At 40.5% G+C, this 21,786-nt stretch overlaps 1 protein-coding gene across 1 annotated transcript in view; it reads left to right on the top strand.

The window, feature by feature from the left end:
• The first annotated feature begins 300 nt into the window (after positions 1 to 300).
• Positions 301 to 21,786, top strand: part of PIWIL3 (piwi like RNA-mediated gene silencing 3) — a 36,759-nt gene continuing 15,273 nt past the window's right edge. The window contains exons 1-13 of the mRNA XM_069497489.1: positions 301 to 384; positions 1,112 to 1,223; positions 4,551 to 4,667; positions 5,217 to 5,428; positions 5,967 to 6,085; positions 7,018 to 7,098; positions 7,710 to 7,910; positions 9,786 to 9,897; positions 12,980 to 13,106; positions 13,307 to 13,424; positions 13,802 to 13,921; positions 14,177 to 14,186; positions 14,722 to 14,891. Coding sequence (XP_069353590.1) covers positions 301 to 384; positions 1,112 to 1,223; positions 4,551 to 4,667; positions 5,217 to 5,428; positions 5,967 to 6,085; positions 7,018 to 7,098; positions 7,710 to 7,910; positions 9,786 to 9,897; positions 12,980 to 13,106; positions 13,307 to 13,424; positions 13,802 to 13,921; positions 14,177 to 14,186; positions 14,722 to 14,891 — 1,583 coding nt within the window. The remainder of the gene's footprint in view (positions 385 to 1,111; positions 1,224 to 4,550; positions 4,668 to 5,216; positions 5,429 to 5,966; positions 6,086 to 7,017; positions 7,099 to 7,709; positions 7,911 to 9,785; positions 9,898 to 12,979; positions 13,107 to 13,306; positions 13,425 to 13,801; positions 13,922 to 14,176; positions 14,187 to 14,721; positions 14,892 to 21,786) is intronic.

Genomic DNA, 21,786 nt, shown 5'->3' with positions numbered 1-21,786 from the left:
GGGTCAATAAGCAGTCTGGCTTCCTCAGTTTCTCCCCGCGCTTCCAAGTCCCCATGTGACTTACTCTCGTGCAGCTTCCCCTCCCCTGCTGCCTTCTGCCATGAGTGGGGGCGGCAGGGACTCTCCCGAGGGGCTGCCCAGTCTTGGGCTTTCTCGCTGCCAGAATCGCGAGCCAAGCAAGCCCCTTTAACGGAAATCTGAGGATGAGTAACTTGCGGTAAATCGACCAAGACACCAGGCAACTTCAGAGACGTGTAACATAACCATGTTCTTCTAGGGCCTCTTGCCTTCAGGACCACAATGACCGGCAGGGCCAGGACTCGCGCCCGGGGCAGAGCCCGCAGCTGGGAGATCCAGCAACAGGAGGCACCTGGAGCCGCCGCGGTGAGCCCTGTAATGTTCGTTGTTTCCTTTACGCAAAAGACACATCCCTGTGCTGAAAGGAGTCTGTGCGTAGAGTTCTCTCCTGCTAGGTGAGACTCGGTCGTAAGAAAAGCCAGGGGCTGTGCATGACGGGATGGGGAGGTTTCGTCTACCTGGATGTGCCCTTGACGGCTTCCTTTTCGGGTTTTTCACATGTACAACAGACTTACTTTCAACCCAGAGTGGATGCAAGAGATTCTAAACTTTTTTGCTTCAGCTAATGACTTCCCGTCTTTGGAAGTGACCTCAAAAGGAGCAACTTCGTTAAAGTACTTGCACAGCCTGAGTTGGATAGAATTTCCAATCTTGCTTAGAACTTGTTATCCTTGATTTATGTTCTGTCTTCTCTTACTGCATCCACTTTGCATTCATGCAGCAGAACCCAGAGTGGTGCCGGGAGGGGGGTCTCGCTTGACAACCTCCAATGGCATCTGGTACTGCCGGTGATCGAGTGACACCATCCAAGTGCACTCATCCTGCTGTGATGACTGCTCCCCTCCCCTCCTCCTCCTCCTGTGCCCTCAAACCTCAACCCCTCCTCCCAGTCCTAATCTTGGCCTTTGACATCAACTCCTAAGTCACCGAGACAGATAAAGCATCTGACAAGAACGTCAATGGCTTCCCCGCCTGGTTTCCTCACTCATGAGCACCTAAAACCCCTGGTCTGGCCCCTCCCCTGAGACTCCAGGGCACTGGCTCTACTGCTTCCCACAGCAAATACCTCTACTTAAACCCAGAGCCCCTTGGCCGATCCTCTATCCCGGGGCCTCTCACCAGCAACTCTCCCTTCTTTCTCCCAGGTCAGCACGTGTGTGTTCTCTTAAATCGTTGCCATCTGCTCACAATCCCACTGAGTTTACTCCCACCCAGCTAGAAACCTTCCCTGGATCTCCCTCTATTTTACCAATCCTGGCACCTGCCCTATCACCTGCATAGTGGAGCCCTCTTTCCTGCTTGATAAACTCCCTCTGCCCCGGGTTTAGGCGATCTCCTGCGTCACTGGCCACCCCTGCTTGTTTTCCTTTTCGGGCTTCACCCCCTTGCCCTCTTGCTATGCCCTCAGGCCTCATCTCTTTTCTACATATACTCACTGCCTTGGGAATGTTGTCCAGTGTCAAGACTTTAAATTAAATGCTGTCTAGTCGGTGGACAGGATCCCAGTTTGTATCTCCGGCCAGACGCCACAGATGCCCGCGGACACCTCCCGCTCCCCGTTTGCCCTCCCCATCATGTCAAAGCCCTCGTCTGAAGGAGCTTTTCATTCTTCCACTTGCTCAGGCCACAGTCTTCGGGTTCATCCCATACTCCTCTTTACCTCAATCCCTTTGCAGAAACCGCCAGGGGACACTGTTGGGTGTCGTCTTTTTCCCCCGAACCTATCCAGTATCTGACAGTTTCTCACCATCTCTACCCCATCCTCTGGCCCAAACCACCCACGTCCTTGCTGGACACAGCAGTGGCCTCCTCACTGGCCTCCTGGCTCGTCCTTGTCTCATTCTCTGCTCCCAGCACAAAAGCTGACGCGTGTCCATGCGGCTCCTCCAGCCGGCACCCTGGAGGGGCTCCCAGGCTCTGAGTCGGAGGCAAATTCCTCACAGCGGCCCCTCCCTTCCCCTCACAGTCCCCTCTCTCGCTCACCTTCCTGCCACACGACTGGCCGCCTTGCTCTTCCTTGGACACCCCTACCTGGAGACTTGTGCTCTTTCTTCCCCACTTGTGGCTTGTGCAGCTTTGTGAATTCACCCACCTCATTCAAGTCATTTATTCCATGTCACATTCTCGCTGAGGCCACCTCTGCCCCCACTGACTGGCGTGTCCTGCCCCCGCATACCCCCTTCCCGGTTTCGCCTGTTTCATTCTACTTTTTCTTGTTTCCCTAGTAGTTACCACAAAAGGTGCTATATACACTATACTCCTTAAAATTTGTTTTATATCCCTGGACCATGAGCTTTGCAGGGGACAGTCCTTTGCTTTGTGCCCTGAGAGTGCCATCTGGAGGGTAAACGGACATACAGGGAACACAACTCCTTATTTCTATCTCGGAAAACATGCAGACCCAGGAGCCCGCGCGGCGAGAGGAAGGCCCAGTGGTTGAGCCTGAGCCACCAAGAGGAGCGGAAGGAGGATCCCGGCCTCCAGGTGAAAGGAGGGAAGGGGGATATGAGGAGAGGCAGGGAATGCTTAACCTGTGAAGGTCCACCATGGCAACAGAAAGTTCTAGATAGAGCCTCAGGATTCCTGTGAGGTTTGGCAGGACGGGAAGCACGTGAAGCTTGTACCTCTCTCCCTTCCTGCAGTGAATTATCTGGCTGTCAGTGTTTTCTCCACCTTATGTTTTAAAACTTAAAAGGACATCACTATTGACTAGCCCATTCAGTGTAATTGCTTTTTGAATTTAGACAATATATTTGTACGTGATAACTTTCAGTTAACTGGGAACAATAGGAATACCACCATGTTCTTGACTTCTTAAATCACTGCATTGAAAGATTGATCAGCTCCTTGCCCAGCTAAGTGTTTACCTACCTTGCCCCATCCTCGTGGGTGATGGGCCATCCTCATTATACAGGTGCGTACACAGGCTCAGATGTAGTCATTTTGCCAAGGATTTGGCTAATGCAATTAAACTTCACACCTGATTTTCCACTTTGCCTTTCACAGCAAAATAACTTATGATGGGTCAAAGCTTTAAACACTAAAAAAATTTTAGGTAAATATTTTAATAACAAAATCATATAAAATCCTGAACCCATAAAATGAAGCTATATCTTTGAATACATAAAATTAAAACGTATTTGTCGGCTGATCATATCCCTGTGAAAGGTTGTGATTAAATATATGTGAAGTACAGGGTGCGCACCAAGTGCCGGGACAGGATGCCCGGTTTGCTTCCACTGAAACTTTACTATGAGTTTGACTGCTGGATGTATCTGGAACTAGTCGAAAGTTTGACAAAACTGTATTAAATGTTATGTGTAAAGTGTAGTTAGTCTCTTATAGAAATTGAGACTAATATTTTGTAAGATCATTATAAACCAGAAATAGCTTCCTAGAAGTAACATTTTGAAGAAAACCATCATGGTAACCCAAGGCATGGACTGTCTTGGCCACTCGAGAGTGCCAGATTTCTAGATAACAGGTGCATATATGTCTTTCCCAACGCCCCACTTCTTACTGAAAGACCGCTTCAAGCTGTCATTCAAATGTTGATTTTGTAAAATATTTAATTCTATGATATAGAAACTTTAGGATGTGATAATATTACAGGATCCTTCCTCAGTTGATCTAGAAAAGCTAGATCAGTCATTCTGTATCAAAAGCCAATTTCAAGTAGGAGCAGATGGGGGAGCCAAAACAAAACAAAAAGCCAATTTCATGAATTTCTTTTTATAGACTGTTCTTGGGCATCAGAAAAATGCCACATGAGGGAGCAGTGTAGTGCTAGGGGATGGGCTTAAAGCTGTAGAGCCAGAACCAAGGTCTCCAGTAATTTAATTTTTTTTTTTTTTTTTGAGGCAGAGTCCTGCTCTGTCACCCTGGCTAGAGTGAGTGCTGTGGCATCAGCCTAGCTCACAGCAACCTCAAACTCCTGGGCTCAAGCGATCCTCCTGCCTCAGCCTCCCGAGTAGCTGGGACTATAGGCATGTGCCGCCATGCCTGGCTAATTTTTTCTATATATCTTTAGTTGTACAGCTAATTTCTATTTTTTTAGTAGAGACGGGATCTCGCTCTTGCTCAGGCTGGTCTCGAACTCCTGAGCTCAAACGATCCGCCCGCCTCGGCCTCCCGGAGTGCTAGGATTACAGGTGTGAGCCACCGCGCCCGGCCTCCAGTAATCTTTTAATGTGAACAAACACCTGCTGAAGCAGGGCAGGTGCTGCGGCAGGAGTGGAAGAGCTGAGGCAGCCACTGGTGCGGGCTGGTGGGATTCACTGGGAAAGGTTTCTGGGTAACATTGCCCTTTTCTGGCAACTCGTCACTGAAATGATATTTGGATCCTGAGGCGGCATCTTTTCTACCTTCAACAACCTTAACCATTTTACTGAAGAGCTGGGGGTTAATGTCATCCTTTCTACTTACAGTTCCCCTTTTACTGTATAATTCATGGCTTTTACACTTATTCGTAGAAGAACTTGAGCTGGTACCTGGATTGCGGACAGTATCACTGCAGCAAAAGAGTGTTTTTCAAGACCTGGTGGTGAATACCAGGCAGAGGATGGAACACGTTCGAGTCTCAAAAACGGGTATGCCGGCCTGTCACAACTCGGTGTCATGCAGCTGTTCGTTTTACACTTGATAAGAACTTTGTGTTTAAGAGATTCTATAAAGCTTCACACCATCACTGTAAGTAGAGGTACCTCATTCTCACCCTCACATGTTTCTGTGATAATATTCACCTCTGCAGAAATGACAATTTGTTTTAGAATCCTGGTTGGATTCTTTTTCTCTTTTCCTTTCTAGCTCCTAAAATAGAATGAGCCGGTTCTTTGGTTGCACTGAGGTAGTTTTTTAAATTAAATAGCATCATACACAGTCACTCTTTTCCACAAAGGTTTTGTTTTGTTTTGTTGATCTACTTTTATTGTTAAATATTTCAATCTCATTTAAACTTAATGTATGCTTTGCATAAGCGTTCACCTAAATTGACGGGCATTCTGGATATCGGGTGCATACAGATATCTGTTTATCTCCTTGTTTGACCTAACTTTGGCTTTTAATATTATAGTGTCCAAATTGTTTTGGATCAAATCAGTCACTTTGTTTCATTATTGGCACATGGCACAATTTTGCAGGCTCAGAGGGTCAGGTGGTAAGACTGCTCGCAAACCATTTTCGAGTGACATCTCGTCCCCAGTGGATTGCGTATAAGTACAACGTTAACTACCAGCCAGACATAGAAAGCGGAAATCTCCGTGCAAATTTACTTTCTCAATATGAAGAAATTGGGAAATGCTATATATTTGATGGAAACTCTTTATTACTACCTTATAAACTACGAAAGCCGGTTAAGTAACATTGTTTGACATTTTCCTTTGTTCTTTCTCTTGCATTTTCACTTTACTATTAATATAATAAGACTCCCATTGTTTCTGTATAATAGTTCGTAGAGATGTCCTAAGGATCTCGACCAAATGACTTTTAACAAAACCTATGTGTCATACTGGTGATTGATACTCAGTGGCTCTAATTTTAGTGCTTAACCAGAATTTAACAGCAAAGTGTGCCTCAAATGCTGGTAACAAAGTTTCAGATAACTTTTTTCCCTCCGAAATGTCAGCCCCCTAAAAAACATCTGGAGAAGTACTCATTCTTTTCTTCTATAAATCTTTATAGTAACAAAGTAATTTATAGGAGCTTAAGTAAAGTATTTCAAAGTAAATATTCCAACACTTGGGAATCCCACTTTCTACATGCATCTGTCTGTGGGAAAGACTCCCCATCATGACGTGTTGGATAGCCAGGTCATATATTTCATATGCAGTGGGGCTTAGTTTTTTTTTTTTTAAGAACATCTGGACCTTTTCTGTTTTTCCTTACCTCAGAAAACGGTATTTTCCAGAGAGAGTGGAACATTAACTGTGACAGTTACAATCGAGTTTTCCAGAGACCTCACGCCCAACGCGCCAGATTGCCTACGCTTTTACAATATTCTCTTTAGAAGGTATGTTAGAAAGGTATAGTTCCTTCACGATTCACTTGTGTTGTGTGTCAGGGATCCTGAACGTAGCCATTTGCGTCTAGCATTTTGTGTTCTTGATATTCCCCGGTTTTGGCCGGGCGTGGTGGCTCACGCCTGTAATCCTAGCACTCTGGGAGGCCGAGGTGGGCGGATTGTTTGAGCTCAGGAGTTCGAGACCAGCCTGAGCAAGAGCGAGACCCCATCTCTACTAAAAATAGAAAGAAATTATATGGACAGCTAAAAATATATATAGAAAAAATTAGCCGGGCATGGTGGCTCATGCCTGTAGTCCCAGCTACTCGGGAGGCTGAGACAGGAGGATCGCTTGAGCTCAGGAGTTTGAGGTTGCTGTGAGCTAGGCTGACGCCACGGCACTCACTCTAGCCTGGGCAACAGAGTGAGACTCTGTCTCAAAAAAAAAAAAAAATAAAAATAAAAAAAGATATTCCCCGGTTTTGAGAATGACGTGATCCCTGGGCCCCAGCTGGGACGTGCGAGTTCAGCCGCTGATCCCCCAGGAAGACTCTCCCTGCCCAGAGGAGTCAGACACCAGTGTGTAGCCAAGCATATTCTTCTCTGGCACAGGATACTTGTTTTCTAGTCCACACTTACTATGAAGACCAAATAGTCAAAACTTGGGACACAGTTTACTAAAAGATATTTTAGTTCTAGGAATGAAGGACATTTTGATGGCTTTTCTACAATGTTTTGTTGTATAAGGAGGCGGAAAAACTGAGGTTAAGTGAACCTTAATGTCCACTTCATAAAATGATTTACTTATCAGGTACTTTGTATTAACTGATAGTATAAACCAGGCCATTGACAGACTTTTTTCCCTTAATGTATATTTATGTGTGGTATCAAATGCTTAATCATATGCACTGTACTTTAACAGAGCCTATTTTAATTTCTAGAACTCTGAAGTCGATGGATTGGAAACAAGTCGGTCGCAACTATTACAATGACATGGAGGCGGTGAAGTTCAGCGAAACACAGTTTGTATAAAGTGGAGACCTTTATATTCTGCACACTGAAATGTAGAATGTTTTGAGAAGGTTACTTTCATTTGAGGTGGTATGACTTAAAAATGATGGCCTTTTAAATGGCATTTCTGGCCATGGGTAACTTTTTTAGTTTAATGTAAATCTAAAATAAAGTGAAAAGATACACTTTAAAAATGCTAGCATGATAAACACAAAACTTAAGGTATTCAGTTGGTGTGTAAACATTATAGGATGCCTAAATAGTCACCCAAAATGTGGGTAACTCATCCCTGAAAATACTTTCAATCATAGCAATTATATCTACCTGTATATTATGTATTGGTATATACATATATTATACAGAAGTTACATTATAGCTAGATATGGATATATTTTAAGCTTGTGGGTGATAAAAATGGCTTAACAAAGATGATACTACTTGTAAGTAGAGCACCTAGTACATCTTTATTTGAAGGTCCTTCAAAAGACTAGTTATTACTAAAAATAAGGAATTAGAATTCACTGACTCTTAAGTACCAATTTTAGACCCATAGCTCAGCCCCTGAAACCCATGGCTTTATGTTAAGAGCTTGGACTTAATACTCTCATGTAATTTATTCTAGAGTCAAGTTGGAAATCTGGCCTGGTTATGCTACTTCTATTCTTCAGTATGAAAACAGCATTACTCTCTGTGCTGATGTGAACCACAAACTGATCCGAATACAAACTGCTTATGACTTAATGAACAAGATAGCTACAGATAATAAAGAACGTATCAGAGAGAAAATAGCTGATGAGTTAGTTGGATCAATTGTTATGACAAGGTAAGTCTGCTTTTTAAAAAACCTATCCAATCACTTTAACTTTTTTCCAGAAGAGATGTTTACTAGTTTTCTAATCACTAACTGTTGAAGTGTAGGAGTGGACATAGAGTTTCTTGCATGAGAATGGTAACAATCATTTGACCATTTTCCCATCTGGTTATATGACACTGGAGAAAAATGAGTCAACTGTAGGCTTTGCTGTTCGTACAACCTCTAACGCTGATTCATTTGTGCTGAACCCTGGCTTGCACATAACAAGGTATGCTTCTTCTGAATTTCTTCCTTTCCCTCTTTGTTGTAGACATCTCGCTATTTTAAAAAGCAGTGCTTAATTATCCATCAGCAATTTTCCACCAGAAATCTTTCTACACCAGAAATCTTCAATTTGTAAGAGAACAGACTTAAGGAACCAGTTACTCAGCCAAAACAATCTTAAAAGAAAAAGGTTGGAGCACGCATACTTCCCATTTTCAAAACTTACTGCAAAGCTACAGTAATCAAGATAGCGTGATACTGACCTAAAAGACAGACACATAGACCAGTAAAATACAACAGTCCAGAGGGATAACCCTCACACCATAGCCAATTGACTTTTGACAAGGGCATCCAGGCACATCAATAGGGGCAAGAATAGTCTCTTCAATAATGTTGCTGGGACAACTGAATGTCCACCTGCTGCTTCCAAATATGATAAACAAAATTCAAATTTAACTCGATAGACCTAGATGGAAAAACTAAAAGTATAACATTATTAGAAAATATAGGAGTAAATGTTTTTGACATTGAGCTAAACTAAACCTCCTTAGGGCATCAAAGCACAGGTGATAACGAAAGAAAAACTTAGGTAAACTGGGCTCCACCAAAGTAAAAGCTAACTTTTGTTCAAAGTACACTGTCAAATGTGAAAGGACAACTGACAAAATAGGAGATATTTGCAAATCACATGTATCATAAGAGTTCTTTATATATGGTATCTAGCATATAGAACATTTATGATTCAATTAAGACAACACAATTATTAAAAATAGGAAAAAGAGCTCAATAGACATTTCTCCAGAAATATTCAAAGAAAACATACAAATGGCCAAGAAATGCATGGAAAAAAATGCTCAGCATCATTAGCCATCAGAGAAATGCAAATGAAAACCACAACATTGTTTCACGTCCAGTAGGATGGCTAAAATTACAAAGATATTAACAAGTGCTGGTGAAACTGTGGGGAAAACCAGAACCAACTCTCACACGCTGCTGTGGGGAAATACCAAATGCTATGGCTTCTTTGGAAAGCAGTCTGGCATTTCCTTAAAATACTAAACATAACATTACCATATGACCCAGAAACGCTATTCCTCAACATATATCCAAGAGAAGTGAAAACATATCCACCAAAATTGGTATAGGAATGTTTGAGCATTATTCATAATGACCAAAAATATAAACAACCCTAATGTTTATCAACTCAATAGCTAAACAAAATGTGGGATATCCACATAATAGAATATTGTTTGGAAATAAAACGGAAGGAGCAAACCTTGAAAACATCATGCTGAGTGAAAGGAGCCCGTCAGGAGAGTGGACATGCTGCAAACGTGTGGGGACAGAAAGTAGATTAGCGGTTGCTTGAGGGCCGGTGGATTGGGCAGATATGGGAAGTGGCTGCTCACGGTGATGATATTTCTGATAAACTGATTGTGTTTAGAACAACTTCACAACTCTGGGTATATTAAGAACCAGCATCAGCTTCTGTGCTTAAATGGGGGGGGGGGGTTGCGCACACTGTGAATGACATCCTAACAAAGGTGACATATCCTGCTTGCTTCCTGCTGGTTTCCGTGCAATGAGTATCAGAAATGTCACACTGCAATTATTCCACAGATACAACAACAGAACCTACAGAGTGGATGGTATTGCCTGGGAGCGGACTCCCAAAGATACATTTGAAAAATCAGATGGCGAGAGAATTACCTATATAGACTACTACTCCCAGGTACTTTATTTCTTTAAACATATTCAAATTATAAACGTTTTTCATGTTGTACAAATAAGTTTGTCTTATTTAGATACTTGAATATACTTATACAAACACATCAACATATTCTCCTTTTAGGCGATTATAGCTTGACTTTTATCCACGTATCTTGTGTGTAGGGTAATGTCACGTACTTGGAATGGCTCCAGTACAGTGTCTTCTTTCAGGCTTAGAAGCGGCTACAGTCATTATACTTTTTTTTTTTTTTTTTTTTTTTTTTTTTTGAGACAGAGTCTTACTCTGTTGCCCAGGCTAGAGTGAGTGCCGTGGCGTCAGCCTAGCTCACAGCAACCTCAAACTCCTGAGCTCAAGGGATCCTCTGCCTCAGCCTCCCGAGTAGCTGGGACTACAGGCATGCGCCACCATGCCCGGCTAATTTTTTCTATATATATTTTTAGCTGTCCATATAATTTCTTTCTATTTTTAGTAGAGATGGGGTCTCGCTCTTGCTCAGGCTGGTCTCGAACTCCTGAGCTCAAACAATCCGCCCACCTCGGCCTCCCAGAGTGCTAGGATTACAGGCGTGAGCCACCGCGCCCGGCCTACAGTCATTATAAACACGGATGGACCGTTAGGTAGAAAATGAAATGTAGGACTTCAGATATAAGTGTCACTTACCCAGAAGTCTCAGCTCTACAGAGCTTGGTCCAAAAAAATAAAAATGACGAATTGCCATGTGAAATCATGTCAATGATGTGTTAATGTGGATTCCTGAATCTGAGTGTTCATGGAAAATAAGAGGATAGACTAAGATGCTCCAGGGGATGAAGTTGATTCTAGTTTTGGCAGATGAAAGATTACTAAGAGAATTACAGATACTTAGGGTGACTAGAAATAACTTACAAGCTACTTTTTAAATCATCCATTTGTATTTTTACATGAGAAACTCAAATGTAGCTACTTGGAGCCGTTCAGGGTACACAGCACTCTGACATTCCTCCAACAGGATGATTCAATTAGGAGAGTCCTCATTTGTGCACCACACTTAGTGCTGCTTCCTTTAATCCACAAAGTGTCCAGTGAGTTCCTAATATTCATCTTGAGTATATCTTGGTAAGAGAGTTATCTGATATCAAAGAACTCGCATTCCCATGGTAGGCAGAGGTGGCAAACGGAAGAAAACGATTCTGATGAGGAGTGTGCAGATCATTAATCTTGGGGGACTGTGGAGAACAGCTGGCTACTGAGACTGGGTGGTCACGGGGAGCTTCTCTGAGAAGCTGCTTTGTGAGTGTCAGAAATGAGCCAGCTCCTAAAGGTCAGGGAGATGAGAACAGAACAGAGCACAAAGGTGCACAGGAGCTCACTGTAGGTTATAATCGTTAATTAACTCATGCATGTTGGCCTCAAAGAGCAGTGGGGTTAGAAATAACTTGGGAATTTGACACATTAAGGAAAAATGCTTTCCTGGCATGTGTTGACAGGTAGAATACTTAGATATAGACGAAAAGCAAGAAAACAATTTCAGCAAATTCACTTCAATAAAACAGATGGGCTGGCATATTTGAAATAATTAGGGTAGTCTCTGCCTGCCCCTGTGGGAATTCAGTCTAATAAGAAGTAACAATTTACATTTAGTGTCATAACGAGAACTGCACTAAATCACTGAAATGGTAGATGAGTCGTTAGAAGGGAAGTTAAATCCTGGCTTTCAAAAGATTTAGGCTGGGCATGCTGGCTCAGGCCTGTAATCCTAGCGCTTTGGGAGGCTAAGACAGGAGGATTGCATGAGGCCAGGAGTTTGAGACCAGTATGAGCAAGAAGAAGACTGTCTCTACAGAAAATAAAAAAATTAGCCAGGCATGGTAGTGTTCACCTATAGTCCCAGCTACTTGGGAGGCTGAGGCAGGAGGATCGCTTGAGCCCAAGGGTTTGGGGTTGCAGTGAGCTATGCTGATGCCACTTTACTCTAGCCCGGGTGACACAGCAAGACCCTGTCTCAACAAAGAAACAGATTTAATTATAGGAGCAAGAGAAATAACCCTTGATTATCAAGGAAGTCAATGTTGGAAGGGACCGTGCTGGGCATTACGCAGAAGCAGTAAGAAATGGGAAGTGTGACTTCCACATCTCCCCACAGGAAGAACAGTCTATTCACAGGCTTCGATCACCGGGTGGGAGGAGTGATGTATGGGGTCTGCCCCACACATATGTGCCCTCCCAAGTTCCTGCCATGAGAAGGCTCTGGGACAGGGGTATGGGTGAATCTCAGCTGCCTTTTAAATAACTACACGCTGCTTTAAGGAAAAAGTATATAATCTGCAATAATGTCATAAGAATTGAAAGTAGTGGCCACCCAGCTCGAGAACAGAGCTGTAAGCACTGTATTTGAAGTTGTCTTGTTTGAGGTGACAACTCAAGTTCCCAGAAGCTTAAAAGACAAACGACGCTAGAACGCATGTGACAAAATCATCATTGGCAAGGACCGTGTTCATAAGTAGCACAGCAGGATCTATGAAGAGTCGCCACTTTCTGTTGGAGAGGGAAACGCACTTTGTTCGAGAACGGCAGCGTCAGTGTAGAAAATTCTGTCACTGATGTCTCTGAAAATGTCTTTTTCTACTGGAAACGGGGACAGGCACTAAGCTTAGGAAAAATAATGCAGGAGGCATGTTGGGAATAGATGTGCAACTGTACTTCTTAAAAGGGCTAAGTTTTTCCATCCATCATTAAAGTGGGAGTCTCTTGAAAGTTTTCAGTATGCTTTAGGAATTTTAAAAGCAAAAGTGTGGTAAGTACTCTAAGTCTCTCACCCATCATTTGCGAAGTTTAAAAAAAGTAGAGTACAATAACTCCAAGGTAATGTTTAGTTGGAGTCCTGTCTTCAGCCCTGTGTACATATGAGAAAAAAAAAAGTCTCTGGCACATCCAAATTAAGAGTATTTTAAGAGTTTAGTACATTATTCAACTTGGGGAAACAATCTCACTGATATACTTCTGGGCCTTCATTTCCAATCCCAAATATGTACTTCTTAACCTATATATGTGATGTTTCTAAGCTTTTACTGGTTACCATGCTGGTCTGTCTTCTGTTGAGCAGCAACATAAAGTACTGATCACAGACGATCATCAGCCACTTTTGATCAGCCAAGGAAAATGGAAAAAGGGCCAAAAGGACACAAAACGTGACCCCATCCTGCTGGTTCCTCAGCTGTGCGTCCTGACAGGTACAGCCGATTCATGTGGTCTGTAGAGAAGACAAGCCCCCTTCGTAGTCAGGTACAATTACGGCTCAGAAGTGCGGACGTTCCATGGAACTCGAAATGCGTCCTCTGGTTTGGTTCTCGCAGGTATCACAGTTAAGTCTTCTCTAACATAAACATATTCTTGTTCAGCTATATCTTCTGGATTTTTTTTTTTTTTAAAGGTCTAACAGACGAGGTGCGTAAAGACTATATGACGATGAAGGCGTTGGCTGATCATACGAGATTGAACCCAGAAAAAAGGCATCATGAATTAAAAAAATTCATCAATACTATCCAAACGTGTGTGCTCCTTTTCTGGCTGGTACTTGTGCATGTGCATAGGGTGGGACTGAAATTGAGAGCCTGGCATGTCAGAGTCTTCTGTGAGAAAGACAATGGGGAAGAAAATGATGACTGGGGGAGACAAGTCTAGTTTTGCATGTCGCTGTAATGTTAGGAGGCCAAGGGGGGGAAGAACGAGATAGAAAGGTTCCAAGATCCTGTACAAGTTTGAGAGCAAGAACAAGATTTCAGAGTTTCGGGGAATTTAGCTGCACCTCTGAGGGCAAGTACTAATGAAGCTGGGAGGAGGGAAATTGCCCTGTGTTTTTCAAATGGCTAATGCCTTGCGCTGCTTTTCTTTGGTTTGATCATGTTGGAAATGTGATATTTTTCAGAAATAAGAGCGTGCAAAAGGAGCTTCGATACTGGGATTTGAATTTTGATTCCAACTTTTTGTCCTTCTCTGGAAGAACTTTGACAACTGTCAACGTTCAAAAGGAAAGAAGGGTAAGACAGTTTCGAAATTGTCATGTCATAGTTGGGTCAAAGAGTAATGCAAAAAGGAACTCGATCATGTTAATCATGACTGCAGCTGCCTTTTCAGGCTGTGCATCCTATGCTGAGAGAACAAGCAATACTCCGTAAGAATGCATGTAAAGTGATCGGCACATGGGAACCTTTGTATTACATCTCTACTTAATACTGTGAATATTTGCTGATGGCAAAATCTTACCCTTAAGAGTTAAATAACTACAATCAAAATAATTCAGGGTAAACAGTGTTTAAAAAAAAGAACTTTAGGCAAAATGAATTTAACAGTTTATTTGAGCAAAGATGGATTCGTGAATTAAACAGCACTGAGAACCAGAAGAGGTCGGGGAGCTCCACTGCAGGAGCACAGGCAGCGAGCTTCCGTAGGCTGATGCAGAACCAAGACAAAAAATATACTTGCGATGGGTTACTATAAAGACCTAGTCAGAGGTTAGTTGGTGGTTTCTGACTGGTAAAGCTTCAAGTTTCATTTTACTATTTACATTGGGCTTTGGTTTGCTTACATAGGAACCTAAAGCTCTAGAACTATCCCAGCCTAATAGCCTGTCAATTAAAAATGTCTGACACCTATGATAGAATTTGAGTTTTACTAACCTATATCTTCATGAAAAATATCTAATTCAGCCATTATTTAAGTTTATAATTATAACATTTCAAAAGGAAATAGCACAGATTTACAAAGGACAAGCACTTGGAGAATGTTGATCTTTATGGTTTTATACTTAGTTTCGTAATTCTTTTTTAGGTCAACGTGCGTCCACAGCAAGGGCAGTGGATACTGACAACGAGTAGAGTGCCCTTATTTACTCCAACGCCACTTACCCGTTGGTTAATGCTCTACAGTAGGAGCGATGACTCAGCAGCCTCTTCCTTAAAATTCAGACTTGAGACGTTCATTTCCCAAATGGGTATACAAATGAAACCAGTAAAAATGTAAGTAGAACATAAATGACCTCCAATTTGAAAATCAGTTAGCAATCTGAAAGTAACATAACTGAAGTATTAAACTGTAAGAATCAGTCACTTTATCACAACTTTGAAAGTGTGTAAAGTCTAATCTCCAGTCAACACACATTAACACAGGCTTCAGTTACGTATGGCTTATGGCATTGGGATACTGGGTGAAGGCATGAGAATGAGCAACTTGATGTGAATGGATGAGGGGATGTTAAAAACTAGTTCCCAGTTCCTAAAAAAATTGAACTTTTTTTAGGAGACTTTAGGGCAGTTTTAGGTTTGTTGCAAAATTCAGAGGAAGGTATGGAGATTTCACACATACTGTCTGCCCCCAGCACGTATATAGCCTCCCCCATTACCAACATCATCCACCAGAATGGTACATTTGTTACAACTGATGAACCTACATTGACACATCCTAATCACCCAAAGTCTACAGTTTGCCTTCGAGTTCCCTCCCAGAGTTATATATTCTGTGAGACTGCACAAATGAATATGACACGTATCTATTAGTTTCATGTAAAATATATTCACTGCCCTAAAATCCTGTCTACCTAATTATTCCTTCCCACCACCCCCAACCCCTGATAACCTCTGGCAACTGCTTTTTTTTTTTTTCTACTGTCTCCATAGTTTTGCCTTTTCCAGAATGTCATATAGTTAGAATCATACGGTATGCAGCCCTTTTCAGCCTTGGCTTTTCACTTAGAAATATGCATTTAAGGTTCTTCATGTATTTTCATGGCTTGATAGCTCATTTCTTCTTGATAATAATATCATGTTATCTGGATGTACCAGTTTATCCATTCATTCACTGAAGAATAACTTGGTTGCTTCCAAGTTTTAGATATGAATAAAGCTGCTATAAACACCCAAGGTGCAGGTTTTTGCATGAGACAAGCTTTCAGCTCCTTTGGGTAGATACCAAAGAACACAATTGCTGGATCATGTGGTGTAAGAGTTTGTTTAGCTTTATAAGAAACTGCCAAACTGTCTTCCAAAGTATACCATTTTGCATTTAAATCAGCAACGAGGGCGTTCCTGTTGCTCCACATGCTAGCTAGCTTTTGTGTTGTCAGTGGTCCAGATTTTGATGACTGTTTGTGTGTAGTAGTGACTCATTTTAATTTGCATTTCCATGATGACATATGATGAACATATTTTCATATGCTTATTTGCCACCAGATATCTTTTGTGAGGTGTGTAAGGTCTCTGGTTCATATCTTAATCTGCTTTTTTTTTTTTTTTTTTTTTTTTTTTTGAGACAGAGTCTCACTCTGTTGCCCAGGCTAGAGTGAGTGCCGTGGCGTCAGCCTAGCTCACAGCAACCTCAAACTCCTGAGCTCAAGCGATCCTCCTGTCTCAGCCTCCCGAGTAGCTGGGACTACAGGCATGCGCCACCATGCCCGGCTAATTTTTTCTATATATATTTTTAGCTGTCCATATAATTTCTTTCTATTTTTAGTAGAGGTGGGGTCTCACTCTTGCTCAGGCTGGTCTCGAACTCCTGAGCTCAAAGGATCCGCCCACCTCGGCCTCCCAGAGTGCTAGGATTACAGGCGTGAGCCACCGCGCCCGGCCTTTTTTTTTTTTTTTTTTTTACAGAGTTTTAAGAGTTCTTTGTATATTTTGGATAACAGTCCCTTGACAGATATCTTTGGCAAATATAGTCTACCATTCTGTGGCTTGTCTTCACATTCTCTTGACGGTGTCCTTCAGAGCACATGTTTTTAATTTTAATGATCTATTTATTAATTTTTTTATGGATTATACCCTTGAGGTTATATGGAAAAAGTCATTGCCATACCCAAGATCACCTAAGTTTTATGTTACTTTCTAGCATTTTTATGTTTTTGCATTTTACATCTAGGTCTGTGACCCATTTTTAGTTAATTTTTGTGAAGGGTGTATGGTCTGCATCTAGATTCTTTTGCTTTTTTCATGAGAATATCCAGTTCCACTATTTGTTGAAGAGACCATTTTTACTCCATTGCATTGCCTTTGTTCCTCTGTCAAAGATCAGTTACCTATTCTCATGTGGGTCTCTTTCTAGTCCCTCCATTCCATTCATCTACTTGTCTGTTATTTCAGCAACATCGCAACTGTCTTGATTACTGTACTTTTCCAGTAAGTCTTGAAGCTGGGTAGTTCAGTCTCTCCTCCACCTTTGTTCTCCTTCAATATTGTGTTACCTGTTCTTGGTCTTTTGCTTCTCCTTATAGATTTTAGAATCAGTTTGTCAATATCCACAATATAACTCACCGTGATTTTGATTGGGGTTGCAATGAATCTATGGAGTAGATTGGGAAGAACTGACATCCTCACAGTACTGAGTCTTCCTACCCATGAACATGGAATAACTACATTTATTGAGTCCTTTTTTGATTTCTTTCATCAGAGTTTTGTGGATTTCCCTGATACAGATCTTATACTTATTATGTTGGTTTGATACTAAGTATCTTATTTTGGGAGGGTGCTAGTATAAATGATATTTCATTTTGAATTTCAAATTCCACTTCCAGATTCCTCTTTTGTTCACTGCTGAAATATAGGAAAGCAATTGGCTTTTGTATATTAAACTTGTATCCTGTAACTGTTATAATCACACTTATTAGTTCCAGAGTTTTTATTTCTCAATTCTCCTGGATTTTTTACATAGAAAATCATGACATCTGCAAACAATGACAATTTTATTTCTTTCCTAATCTCTCTGTCACTTATTTTATGTTGAATTACATTAGTAAGGACTTCCAGTATGATGATGAATTGGAGTGGTGAAAAGGGACACCTTTGTCTTGTTTTTTATCTTGGTGGAAAAGCTTCAAGTTTCTCACCATTAAGTATGATATTAGCTGGGGGATTTTTGTATTAATAGATACTCTGTATCAAGTTGAGGAAATTCCCCTCTTCCTAGTTTCCCTAGTTTTTATGGTGTAGGATTTTGACAAATGTTGTTTATCCATCTATGGATAAGATCATGTGACTTTTCTTTTTCAGCCTGTTGATGTGATGGATTATCCCTTAACTTTTGAAAATTGAACCAGACTTGCATACCTTGATATGCATGACTTGGACAAATCCCACTTGGCTATCATATAATTCTTCTTACACACTGTTAGACTTAATTTTCTAATATTTTGTTGAGGCTTTTCACATTTATTTTCATGAGACATATTGGTCTGTAGTTCTTGTGATGTCTTAATATGATTTTGGTAGTAGGGTAATGCTGGCCATATAAAATGAGTTGGGAATTATTCTCTCTGCTTCTCTCCTCTGACAAAGACTGTAGAGAATCAGTATCATTTCTTCCTTAAATATTTGGTAGAATTCCCCAGTGTACCCATCTTAACCTGGTGCTTTCTGATTTGGAAAGTTTAGTATTGATTAAATTTCTTTAATAGACAATAATCATATCTATTTCTTGTATATGTTTTGGCAGATGATGTCTTTCAAGGAATTAGTCCATTTCATCTAGGCTATCAAATTTGTCAGCACAAAGTTGTTCATAGTGTTATCCTTGTAATGCCCATGGGCTCTGTAATGATGTCTCCTCTTTAATTTCTGATTAGTAATTGTGTTGTCTTATTTCTTTGTTAGTCTGCTTACAGTCTTATCAATTTAATTGATCTTCTCAAACAGTGGTTAGATTTTTTAAATTGATTTTGTTTTCAGTTTCATCGACTTCTCCTCTGGTCTTTATACTCCTTTCCTCTGCTTACTGTGGATTTATTTGCTCTTTTCTAGCTTCCTAAGGTGGTAACTTAGATTATCAATTTTAGGTCTGTCGTCTTATTGAACATATTTATTCAGTGCAATAAATTTCTCTAAGCCCTGCTTTTACTACATCTCACACATATTGTAAGTTGTTTTCACATTCACTTAGTTTAAAATATTAAGTTTCTCTAGATTTCTTCTTTGCCCCCATGTATTACTGTGTTTGGGGATTTTCCAGTTAACATTCTGTTATTCATTTCTCATTGAATCCCATTATCCCAGAGGGGAACTGCATGACTTCTATACTTTAACACACCGCCAAACTAGAAAACTTTTTTTCCTTGGGGCCATGGTGTTTTATGGTTGAAAATAGAATAAAAACTTCAAAAACAAAGTGATCCTTTGTAATTTAATGAAAAATTGGTCATTTTTAAAATTTCTATGCATGAATTATATGCAACTTGATAAATAGTTCTCATGGCTCCCAAGGTGAAAAGACATGTGAGTTACATATGCTTCACAAGGCCCCAAGCTCAAAACTAGTGTGAGTTAAATACAACTCACATGGTAGTTAATGTGTTGTGTGTTTTATGGCCCGGAATGTGGTCTGCCTTGCTCAATATTCCATGTGAGCTTGAAGAATATCTACTCTGCTGTTGTTGAATAAACAGTCTATAGATGTTGCATATCTAGTTAACTTATGGTTTGTTGAGTTGAATGGTGTCTTTACTGATTTTTCTGACTGCCTCAGCTATCCATTTCTTTTTTAAATTTATTTTTATGGATACATAATAATTGTACATATTTATGTGGTATATGTGATTTTTTTTTTATTTCAGCTTATTATGGGGGTACAAAAGTTCAGGTTATATATATTGCCCATGTCCCGCCCATCCATTTCTGATAGAGGGGTGCTGAAGTCTCCAAGTATGATAGTGATTCATCTAGTTCTTGCAGTTTTATCAGTGTTTGACTTATGTAGTTTGCTCTGTTGTTAGGTGCATACAAGTTAAGGATTCTTACAGAATTGACCATTAATCTGATAACTTTCCTTGCTTTGATGTCAGCTTTGTTTGAAATTAATATAGTACTTCTGCTTTCTTTGATTAGTGTTAGCATGGTATTTTTTCTCCATCCCTTTCTTTTTAATCTGTGTCTTTAAGTTTAAAGAGGGTTTCTCATAGATAATATATAGTTGGGTCTTTTATTCACTCTAATCTCTTAATTGGTATATGTGGACCATTGACATTCAAAGTGATTGATATAGTTGGCTAATATCTACCATTGCTGTTTTGTAGTTGTTGACATTTATTGTTTGCTTTCCTCTGAGCTTCCTGGATCTGGGATTTGGTGTCTGACATTAATTTGAGGAAATTCAGTCTTTTTTTCCCCTCCAAATATTTCTTCAATTCCTTTCTCTTTTTCTCCTTTGGTATTTCCGTTATGTATATGTTACACCTTTTGTAGTTGTCCCACAGTGTTTAGATATTCTCTCATCTTATGTTTTCAGTCTTTATTTTTTTCTGCTTTTAAGTTCTGGAGGTTTCCATGGATATCCTTGAGCTCAGGGATTCTTTCCTCTGCCATGTCCAATGTCCTAACAAGGCCATCAGAGGCATTCTTTATTTCTATTACAGTATTTTTGATCTTGGCATTTCTTTTGGTTCATTCTCTGGATTTCCAGTTCTCTTCTTACATTCCCATCTGTTGTTGCATGCTGTCTGCTCTATCCTGTTACATTAAACTAAACTTGGCCTGAGGCTGCCTCTAAACCTTGAGTTTGTTTTGCTGCTGCTGTGCTTGATAGACATGAAGTAACAGATACTGTACTTCTTTCTGCTAGCATATTTTTTCTTAGGCTGGACCTATAGCTGTATGATATTACACATTTAAGGGAGGTGTAAGCTGTGTGTCTGCATCATATTTAATGCTGGCAACTCTAAAGATGAGCCCGCTTTAATTAAACCAACAATATTTTTATTTACCAAGATTTCCCAAGTGAGGTAAACTTAAAAAGCTTTAGATTAGCTCTCAGTTTTCGGAGAAAATACTTAGCTTACACTATCGTTTGTTTTTAAAAGAATTAGAGCTCTTTTACAATTTGATTTTGGCAATACCATAAAGAGATAAAGAAATCACACGTATATGTACAGACATACATACCCATGTAGACAGAAAGATCTTATAGCCTTCATTCTAAAATTTTAGCCATGTGTCAGGTACAGTAATATCAAGCTTACTAATTTATTAAAGCGTGTCTGAATCCAAATTGTTTATACTAGCTGATGAAACAAGACTACCCACCCAGAGGGCCAAAACCCTTACTAACATTTGTTAGAGAACTTAATTTTTCATTTGCCAGTTTCCAAGTAGTTTCTGGTTTTTTCTTCTATTTTCTTTAGAAGAGCTATCTCACCTAAATTTGTATTTCCAAAGAGATGACTCTTGGGGTAAGTCCAGGTAGAAAATTTACATCTCAAAGGCACAGAGCTTCAAGTTCAAATACCAACATTTGGCCAAAGAAGAGTGTAGCTGTAAAAGCCCACCTCAGACACACAGTAGCACCTTAAACCAAGGGAAGGGTTGTTATAGATTTAAGCCTTTGCTTTCTTTAGCTGTCAAAGTTTCTAGTGATATCGATGCAGACAGAGGAGGAGACATCCTTACAAATAGAAGACTGCTTTTGTAGATGTAAGTTTGTTTCTTTTACAAAGAGTGGCACAAAATAACTAAAATAGGCAGATTCCCAATCCAGCTTGTTTTTTTAAATTAGATTACTGAGTTGGGGTGGGGTCCTTTAATGAAAGGAACAGACGAGGCATCCTCCATGCTGGACTTGGGATTGCTTTCACTATTGGTTTGACCTTAAGATTCTTACTGAGGCCTAAAGGGGGTTGTAGAAGCAGACACCATTGATCAGAGTGCCCAACGTCTACGTAAACCCTTTCTTCTAGGTCTTTGGTTCTTTTTGGCCTTTGAGAAGGGAAAGCAATTAAATGGAAGAGTTAGCGAGTTCAGCCTAGGCAGAGGGAGGATAAAGAAAGATGAAGGTACAATCAGAGTTGTCAGTCAGTGTAAAATTTCTCATTGATTAGTTGCTTGATCTTTTCATTTAGTCTTTCAGATGCCTCTCTGTGTCAAAAATACATTCTATTGT

This window comes from Eulemur rufifrons, chromosome 21 (assembly GCF_041146395.1).
Source record: "Eulemur rufifrons isolate Redbay chromosome 21, OSU_ERuf_1, whole genome shotgun sequence".
Classification (NCBI taxonomy): Eukaryota; Metazoa; Chordata; class Mammalia; order Primates; family Lemuridae; genus Eulemur; species Eulemur rufifrons.
The sequence above is the reverse complement of the archived record's forward strand: the minus strand, read 5'-3'. Positions and strand labels throughout refer to the sequence as shown.